The sequence below is a fragment of the Phaethon lepturus genome, unplaced genomic scaffold (genome assembly GCF_000687285.1).
Source record: "Phaethon lepturus isolate BGI_N335 unplaced genomic scaffold, ASM68728v1 scaffold1381, whole genome shotgun sequence".
NCBI classification, from domain to species: Eukaryota; Metazoa; Chordata; class Aves; order Phaethontiformes; family Phaethontidae; genus Phaethon; species Phaethon lepturus.
This window is the reverse complement of record NW_010516739.1, coordinates 674-11,005: the sequence shown is the minus strand read 5'-3', so window position 1 is coordinate 11,005 and position 10,332 is coordinate 674. Positions and strand designations below refer to the sequence as shown.

Below are 10,332 nucleotides of genomic sequence, written 5' to 3'. Positions count from 1 at the left end.
TGGGAGCATTCAGCTGACTATCTATAGTGTATAATTTAGCTGTCACCCAGGAAATACAACTCTCACAGGCTCGGCCAGAGCAGGAGCTCTGCCTCCAGTTTGGAAGACCATGGGCGAGGTTCATCTCACATTATGTTACATGTCTATCTTAGGATGGGACAAACCATGCCTGAGAAATGCCAGTTGAGAATGCCTTGAGAAATGACAGCAGAGGAAGTCCAGACAGCAACATGGAGACAGCAGGGAAGGAAACAGTAGGAAGGATAACTTTTTAAAGAAGGGAACTACACTCTAAAGAAAGATCTGAAGACTTCAGGGGTTTTTGCATAAGAAATATGTTACAATCCCCTACATATCTGGGCTAAGTACAGTAAAAATTAAAAGGACAAGCAGTTCCCAAAAAAGGACCAAGAGTAACAGCTTAACTTAGTATAGGAGGAAATGTGTCCTGTGTTCACCATAAATACTAGTGGGGAGATGTGCCTTGAAACAGCCACTAGAGTGGATGTACTTAAAGCCACTATGGGTAACTTAGTGCTCTCACTTCAAAACAAAATAAATATAAACAAACTATATTGATAAATTATTATTATTGTAATCCAGTATTATTAACAAAAATACATATGCTATTATCAAGCCTGTATGTTTAGAAAAGATTACTAGAGCTAACACATTCCTGTCACCCAGATGAATACTAATACAAGTACTGAGACACTCTCAAACCTTGTGAGGATCACGAATGAAAATTCAGTCTCTTTGTCCAGCTGGGCAGAATGGGCTGCTTCAGAGAGGAAAAGGATGGATGGCACTCAAGTCTAAATTTCAGATCGTGAGGAAGAAGGACAATAGTATTTGCCAGAATGTTTACCAAGATTGCCAGAAGCAGCATTACATAGTACATTTGAGACTATCTCATTTCAACAGATTTTATAAAGATCAAAGTCAATACTTCAGATGTGACAGTAAATATACAGGGCCATGCTAATTAGAGGAAGGAAGAAAATGTAAGAGTAGACCTAAAAGCATACCAAAGGGATGGGAGGTTGAAAATAAATAACAAGTAGTTACACACTGGCCAGACAAACAAGCTTTGTCAGAAATTCACCCTGCAAAAGCACATTCCAATGAGAGAGAGTTCTGCAAAGTCAGCGAGGGGCTACACAAAACATGATGTTCTGTGTTGAGCCCCCATCCAAAGCCAGGTCCATCTGTATCATCTCTCTTTAAATTTGAGAAATATTAATAATGCCCTTTGAATCTATTTTACATAGGACACTGAACCTTCCATGCAATTTTAAAATAGTCAGACAAATCACAAGCAATCATTTTCCTTTCTGATATCTCTACAGTGCAGTTGGAAAAAAAAAAAGGAGCCATGTACTACACAGCATGCCTCACATCGGTCTGTTCAGCATCACAGCAAGTACAGATCAATATTTCTCAGTTTCTGTAAAGTCTGCAGTATTCTTTAAAACTCATGCAAAAAGCTTACCCAGTTTTCAAGCTGACCAAGGCATCTTCAACTCCTTTCTGATTATACTTCGTCATGTAAAGGTGCATATCAGGGTAGTTGTTTCTGATATTCCTCTCTGTGCTTCCATTTGGGACTGTTCCAAATCGAAAAGGAGGTGAATAATCATATGGCCTTTGGAACTAGAGAGAAATAGGAAAAGCAAAAAATTTTCAGGCATTTAAAATGCGAAGAAGGGCAATTTCAGGTTGAAAAACACAGAAGTTGTATAAGCTGCCTCAAATTTCTTCTAGGCAAACACTGTGTGTTAATTCTGCTCTAATATACCAGAAACTGTCTTCACACTGGCTGAACTTAGAGAAACATCTACATCCAAAGTGAAAACACCTCAGTTTCACCGCTCTAATGTGACTCCCATGCATTGTAATATGGCAGGACCACAGAAACTGGAGTAGGGAGATACTGGAAGATGTTCCTTATCTGCCAACATCTCCCAAAAGAACCCAATCTACTGCAGACACGCTGGTAAACAGCAATCAACAGAAAACAGAATTTTGTCGATAGTCATTTCACACCATCTTGGTTGAGACATTGTGGGTCCCTGCACAAAAAGGCAAAAGGACCATTTTCACTGCTTGAGCGGGAGCCTAACGCACTGCTCCTGGAGGGTGCAGGTGATTGCAGGAAGCTTGTGCGCAGGGAGGGACAGGGTGAAGGCTGGCTTTCCTTCCACCACCACGATTCAAGGGGAATAAAAGTTCTTGCATCTTCCCCAGGGGCACAGCACCAACAGCACCTGACATGAAAAGGGCTTCCAGAGCTCCCACACCTATAATCCTAGTCCCAATTTATTCCTATGATTTAAAACTACAAACCATTTGATTGCTTTGTTAGCATATAGGTTTATTCTACAATTTTACCCTCTGTAGCACTATTGCATCAGCACAAACAAGCCAGGGAATATCTCCAAAGGAATAGCAATAGCTCAGGGCACACTCAGGTTTCAGGTCTTGAAATCATTCAGAGAATCTCACATAAACTTTTGCTAACAGACCTGAAAATTGTATACACGCCTTTTCAATATCTCCCTTTAAATACCAAGTGACACTTTAGGATTAAATTAAAATGTTTCTTTAAGAAAAAAATGAAAAAGGCCACTCAAATTAAAGGAACTATTGGCTAATGAGGAAATTCAATTGAGCATTGATAAAAGCAGTCACCCATGAACTGCACGGTAAAATGCACTCTGCTTTTAGTGTTGAAGTTAGAAGAGCAATCTATATACCTTGTGCTGCAAGAGACAGCTAATATTTATAGAGCTGCTGCTTCCTTTGGGCTACATATATAATACTTCTCTTTTTAAAGTTTGGTGTCAGGGCATCAAGAATTCCTATGATCCAGTGTCAATGTGCAAAGAGAATACAAATAGGCTTATACAAAAACTGAGGGTATTTTCAATTCCATCAAACTTTGACTGTGAAATTATTGCTGCAACAATATTTTCATGTTACAGAACTACAATTAAATGCTTATTTTAATTAAGCATATTTTGAAAAGCATAAAGGAATGAACTCTATTTTTCTCTATTCATTTAGCTAACAGTTGTCTGTCTTTTCTCATTTTCCCTCTCACAGCTTTACTGTTTAAATTACTACTTTGCTACTCCTTTACACATACTAATTGACCCATGCACTAAAATTACACTGTATACTAGTCATGGTTCTTAGTCTATATTTGCTGTCTCCTTTTTGTGTTTATTATGCAACATCGAGACAAACTCTACACTTAAATATATGTCCAGAGATTCTACTGATATAGATGTAGCTTGCTATTAAGTTTAGTTAAATCTAGAGATAATTAATCCCTGAAGTAGTGAGATGGCTTCCAATATTTCCTAATGTCAAATTTTCCAATCAATAGAACTGGAAAAAAAATAATTAAAGAAACAATACTGATTTCAAGACTGGTAAAAATTGCTGCTGTTCATACAGCTGACAACTGCGGTGAGTATTCTGCAAGCTCAATTCCTAATCCTGGGGTATGGCAGGGGAACTGAGGGAACAAGAAGATTATGGTGGAGTACCCTGGTAATTTAGAAATGGAGTTTGGTTCTGAATATTCTCACTTTTCAAGAACATTCATTGAGTTTAAGCTGTTGTGAGGAGTTTCCTCCCGTATGAATGGTTGAAGGAATTGAGGTATCTGTCCCAAATGGAACATTCATGGAACATAAAAACATTTCTGCAGGAGAGCAAAGATTAATAAGAAGTACTAGTTCATTCAAAGATCATGGGATAACAAGCAATTCAAGTGATGAAATAATTCATACAAAGAATTAAAATATTGACAATTGAGAGTTAAATAGTTCCAAATGCCATCCATTGACTGGAATTTCTCAGCACAAGACACCTAACCAACAAATTTTAAGAGTCACAAGGAGGTAATTTTTTTTAAATTATTGTCTGCTACGACTCCCTGCTCACAGACTACTTGTAGAGAAAGAAAGAGTTTAAAATCTTTTTATTAACGGTGCACTCGTATCTAAGGTGTATAATGTTCTCATTAATAACTTCAAACTTTTATTCTGTAAACTGGCATGTCCTGGAGAAGCATATCTGCTCTGTGATTGCAGCAGATATCTATGTGGCAGGCATGAGAAAAGAAAGAAAAAGCATCAAGTCTCTACATGCACTCATTTTTCCTGAAGGCCCACGATAGGAAATAAAATATATCGCGTCTGCTAGGAAGCAATTTTCTTCCTAGACATTTTCTAAATTGTTAACTTTTTTAATCGTTAATAAAGTCCTCAAACTGAATGCACAAGCCCCCTTCTTGAATCATAACTGTGGAGAGACCTACTATTATTCAGAAGAGTAACCAATTCGTTCTTGTTTCCTCATGCTCTGCCAGCTGCTAGGACTGTGGCACATGGCAACAAAACTCCAATCCTACTGATCTCAGAATCTCAAACAGGATGGCTAAGCTGAGGAAACAGTCCTATTGCTTTTCTGTTGTTTTACTACATGCCCTAATAAAACCGACAATTTCATTAAAGTCAGTAAAGTGATCTTTCACAAACATTAAATACTGACTTAATCTGCAGACTTGCATGCTTGCCTGAAAAGTTTGGTATTCAAAGCCATTGTTTGTTATTGTTCTGAAGTATTTTAAGGAACTGTGGAAAACATTACTAAAATAGTAGAAAATAGTAAATGTTTTACTATTTTCTCTGCTAACACAGATTTTAATTATGGCTGGTTTGGAGTGATAGAAAAAGACCTAATTTGAACTCTCTACTTTTTCCTTTTACCAGATGGAAAACACTGACAATCTGATTTCTGATCTCTGAAAAAAAATAGCTACTGTGTTTAGTCATTCCAATTACTATTATCATAATCATCAGTTACCAAAATGCGGTTGATATCCGTGTCTGACAACTCTCAAAAGCATTGTACAGCACATTGAAGTGGAAAGATGGACTGGGGTAACAGGGTCACCCTCACTACCCCATCACCCATGCTGCCTTTCGACCTCAGTCTGCTCTGTTTTGACTCAGACATATCCCTCAGTAACTACAGAACTTGTGCCAACTTGTTGCACAAAAATATAAAGCCAACGTTACAAGAATACTGTGAATCTTGCAAAAATAAGGAACTTGTAAATGGCATAAGGCTTCCTATTAAAGTTGAAGAGAATCCCCTAGACCAGATGCAGGTGGGGCATTTCTTAAAATGTGACTGCCTGGAGGAATCACAGCAGATAAATGTTTTGCAAGACAATTCCGTCCGCTGCTATCTACTCTCCCTTAGTAATCTTGTCTCTCTCATGAAAAAGGCATAAATGGTCTCAAAAGTAAGAAGTGATACAAATGGTAGCTTTGCTGGATACTTTTGGGCTCGTTTTCTGTACCTTCTTATGAACACAAAGCTTTTAAAAATCTTTTACATACACAAGGATGTCAAAACACAATTTTCTTATCTTCTGAATCATTTGAGTTTATGAACACCCACCCCTAGTAACTCCAGTACATGCCGTGCCATGTACTTCTGGGTGACACATAGATGACACGGCATTCAGAAATTCATTAGCAATATTATAAGGGTTGAGGAAATTATCAAGAGGTCCTGAAGCCAAGAAGGGTAAAGAGCACGTTATCACATGTTCAGCAAACCTGGTGCACCAGACGCTAGAGTGTAACGTATTTCCTGCATGGGAAGATACTGAAAGCTGAGGATCAGGGATGACTGCTCAGAGAGAGAAGGGCTTTTTCCTGACTTCTCTGCAGTCTATCACGTACAGAGCTGGATTGAGAAAGCCCAGCATCTCTGGGAATACTGTATTGCCTTGACAAAAGAGCTTGACTGCAGTTGTGGCTGTAGGAAAAAGGTGAGAGTGGAAGCAGAGTATACTGATTTACCAGCCCAGAAGTGTTTTCAGAAATTTATTGAACTTCTAGATATTACTTATTTAAAATTAATTTCACCCATACTTCTGTCCCTTCTCATGGCCTTTGCCTATTATCACTTTGGTTGCAGCGAGGGTCAGAGCTCTCTACTGAACAACAGTAAAATTGTTGCAGATTTCTGAACTGTTCTCCTACTCACAACATTGCAGCAACAAGGCAAAGAGAGAAAAGGGGAGAAAAATAATTTTACATGAATCAGATTATATTCCCATAAATTATCCTTAATTATTTGCATTTTTAAAATCCAAGAAACCTCAAGATTGTAGAGGAGGCAAAACCTGTGTATGACAAGAAGAATGTTTTCAAATAGATCAATGCTTTTCTGGACTTCTGGCTTTTTTAATTTAATCAGAAAAGGCACAGCTCCCTTAATTTATCTCTATATGCTTCAGGCAAAATTTGAAGAACTGTAAAATAAAAACAAAGGTGGCAGATCAAATAAATGATCAGAAGACCACACAAAAGCAGATGGCATTTTCCAATTCAACTGTTTTTTTATTTTTATTTTGCTTTTTGTGGAAATAAAATCCTACTTAGCGGAGAGAATAGAAAAATGACAAAAATAGCGAAGTTGTTAGCTGAAAGCTACAGAACAAATACTGACATTTTCCCAGCCCATAGGTGAGAGTGCAGACAGCCAACAGAGAGAGGAAAATAAGGGTGCACTGGCAGACCCGAACGCTAGTGCTGTGCAAGGTGCAAGCCAAATCCTGCAAAACCCGAGACTTGCCAGGAAAACACTCTGTACTTGCTCACAAACACGAGAAAGGCATTCTCAAATCCTTTTTTTTATCCTCAAGAGAAGAATACCTTTTATCTGCCTCTTACTAAGAATATTATCTTAAAATGGAGGTATACTTATCAGTCTTCATACTCTTTCAAAGGTTTTGCGACAACTAAACTTAATGAAAACAAAACTACTATCATTTTTTGTTTCTTTTTATCTGTCTTTCCTCCAGCCTTGCTTGCAATTCATGCTTTGATACTTCAGGAGATCAATCAAAGGCTGGTCATAAAAAGCAGTTAAACCAAAAAAACAGACACAAGGCTATCTGGGCTGTTGCCTTCTTTTGAACAACAATTTCCTTTATTTTCTGTCCTTTGAGATAAATCCCTTGTGAAGTTCTCCCCTGTGCCATACTCTATTTAAATATTACTTCCTAATGCCAATATTTAGTTTCATTTTAAAACAGCTGGGAACAAACTTCAAAAGAGCATGCCCTTCCTGTGTTTTGCGCATATCCATCACAACAACAATAATGGACTGTAAATGGACTTCAATCTTGCCACGCAATACCACTACTACGAATCAGTCACACAAATTAAATAAAAAAAGAAGCAACTGCTAAGTTTCTGATTTATGAAACTATTGATTAAAATTCACAAATACAAAGATCTGGGAATTATACTTTCAGCAGAAGAAAGTTTAGTCAAGTTAGAACAATATGAAAAATAAGCATAGTTATTATTTGTCAATTTGTGTGAAACTTGGACAGGGTTTAAGTGAACTGTCAGTCTACTACTCAAAGTGCAATTGTCACAGAAGGTCTTGAATTAATAAAATGTCTTCCACAAACACATCAAAATTCTGCACCTTATTCTATGTAATTTACATCTCACTTCAATGTGATAACACAAGCCCCCAAATTTTCTTATCTGTTTATTTTTCCTATTTAATCGTGCCATTTTATACAAGGAAAATATTCAAACAGCCACAGACAATATGTATTACTTTATATTGTTTGTCTTTGCCTATTTGTGCTGGCACCACTTTAAATCTGAACTCTTTCTATAACTGCCTTGCACACTACATAGAAAGCAAAAAGACATTCTTTCAGGAGAAGTAACTGGTTTCCGATAATTCCTGGATAGCTGCTGGTTTTATGAATATTTTGCCAATTCATATATTATTAACATTCAACACAGAGTTGTTCAAATAATTTTAAATATGTCTTCCCTGTATTCAAGCTGACTTTTTCATTTTTCAATCTTTTGTATATTGGTGAGGCATTCCTTTTAATCAAACAGGAATTGATTTCCATTACAAAAGAAAAGTACTTTTCGGTTAATGCAGTTACTTTTGAAAAGGCAACTCAAAGACTTTGAAAACAGTCTGATATTTTCATGCTTTGGATGTTAGGTTTTCTAGTAAAAGGTTACACTCAGAATGAAATAATCCAGTTTTACCTTATTATCTTGCTGAGAGTCTTTTTAGCACAAAGTACAAATTTGTAGAAGGATTATGAAGAATGGACACTGACCTCTCTTGAGCTGAAGACCTACCTTTTTATCACTCAGTCCAGTCACTTGGTCAACAAATTCCTCCTGAATCATAAATGCAGCTAAGTTGGCAGTATAGCTAGCCAGGAAAATGACAGCAAAGAAAGCCCAAACCGACACCATGATTTTACTGGTCGTCCCTTTGGGGTTTTGCACAGGGACAGAGTTGTTGAATACCAAGCCCCAGAGTAACCACACTGCCTTTCCAATGGTAAAGGATGGTCCATGGGGATCTGTAATTGCAAAGAGCAGTTATTTTCATTGCAATTAAATTAAACCTTGGCAAGATACCCTATGCAATAACAAGAAAAAACTCACAAAGATATAGGTAAAAAAAAAATTTCAATACATATTCACAGTACTCCCAATGGAATCACAGGATTTACTATCGGTAATCGCCATTGTAATGACATTTATTTCCATATTTGTAAAAAATATTTCAACATTTTTCTATGTGGCATTTACTTCAAAAGTTTTAAAATTAAAATGGAAATGATAGGTTTGGAGGAGAAGCAAAACTGGTATGTTCTTGCAGTAAGGTATATGCCACAGTATTGCCCCTTTCAGTCTTCTTTGCCAGTGGACATGTACAACAGAAAATTGTGGGTTTAAATCTTAATGATTCAATTCTAGTACTTCTCTCACCCAAATTATTTTATATCCTCTCCAGCCTTCAACCATTATGCCTTTTGAACTTTATGTAAGCATATTTAAGATCAAAATATGTGAATATGTCACCTACTTTTAAGCAATTTTCCACTCAGAGGGTCAATCAGTAAGTCAACACAAAGGAACTACTTGTATAGATACGTAGCTTAGAACGAACCAGACCCTGGCTACCTCACATGTTCAGAGTCAGTTCCGTGGCTTCAAATGAGTTGGCATTACAGGCAAAAACCTGTCCCAGCTAATCCCTTCCGTAATTTTTGTTACTCCTGTTTTCAGTCAGCTTTCAATTCATCCCAAAGCAAGAAGAAGCGGTCATCTCGATGCCCTCATGCCCACATAGTGGCAGAAGTGGATTAGCAATGCTATTATCCAGTTAAAAGACTTTATTTGTCCAGCCCTATGAGAATAAAGGGAAGTTTGTTCTTACCGAGCTCTAGGTAAGTACAGTGCAGTCATCACATATTGCTCGTCATCTAAACTCCCTTTATCCTCAAAGGAGAGAAACAAGCCTCCCCTGAATGTGACTCATTTGACCTTTTTATAAATATCCATTTTTTAATTAAATAGCAATTCAGACAGTAAGCTCTGATGCAGACACCTGTAATATTACCTCCTTCCCTGCCCTGTCTCTTTATCCAAGGGGATGCACATTACAGATTCAGATTTAGTTATTAATTTCATTATAATTTATTTTAATAATAATTTAGCTACTACTAAAAGAATAAGACGCAAAGGGGGTATAGTCAGAGCATGTTCTCATTTCCGTGGAAATGCTCTCTAATACAGTGCAAATTTTTCATCATGCAATCAAACACAACATCTTAGACTATCCTCTCTATTTTGCAGCAGTGCGAAGAAGATAGTGTAGTAAAATAAGCACAACGGAGCTGACTTTTGGTTTATGAAACTACCTTCTAGATCCATTTAAGATTAAGCTGATACAGGAATAATATGTATTTTCTGAGCAAAAATGATAAGGACAGTATATACCAAGAAAGCAATCTAAAGTTCTGTTTATGCTATTGGAGATTGTATTACCATTCAGCTTCATCCTGCCAAAAATGCCTAGGGAAAGGAGTTATCTACATAGAGATCCCACTTATTTTAAGCTTCCCATGTTTCAAATGAACAGCACCTGGATTCATGGCAAGTCTCTAGAGGTAAATTAGGATGGTCCAATGCCATAATATGCCTTTGTAGCCGTAAGTACACTAAATAATTAATTCTGGCATAGGAGGTGACACAGAAAAGCACAGCCTAGCTCCTGTAACCCCAGTATCTATAGTCACCTTTGATTTCCCCTTTGTAAACACAGTGTTTACTTTGGACAGAGGTTACACATTTACCATGTTATCGAAATGGTAACATCATCTGAAGATTACAATAATCACCTTTTTCAGGAAACAAACTAATCAAAATCTAGAAGAAACCATGAGCTTGTAATAGT

At 37.1% G+C, this 10,332-nt stretch overlaps 1 protein-coding gene across 1 annotated transcript in view; it reads right to left on the bottom strand.

The window, feature by feature from the left end:
- Positions 1-8,449, bottom strand: part of GRIN2A (glutamate receptor, ionotropic, N-methyl D-aspartate 2A) — a gene marked incomplete at its 5' end in the record, with an annotated part of 40,943 nt that extends 32,494 nt beyond the window's left edge. The window contains 2 exons of the mRNA XM_010296148.1: positions 1,493-1,653; positions 8,220-8,449. Coding sequence (XP_010294450.1) covers positions 1,493-1,653; positions 8,220-8,449 — 391 coding nt within the window. The remainder of the gene's footprint in view (positions 1-1,492; positions 1,654-8,219) is intronic.
- Between the last annotated feature and the right edge of the window lie 1,883 nt (positions 8,450-10,332).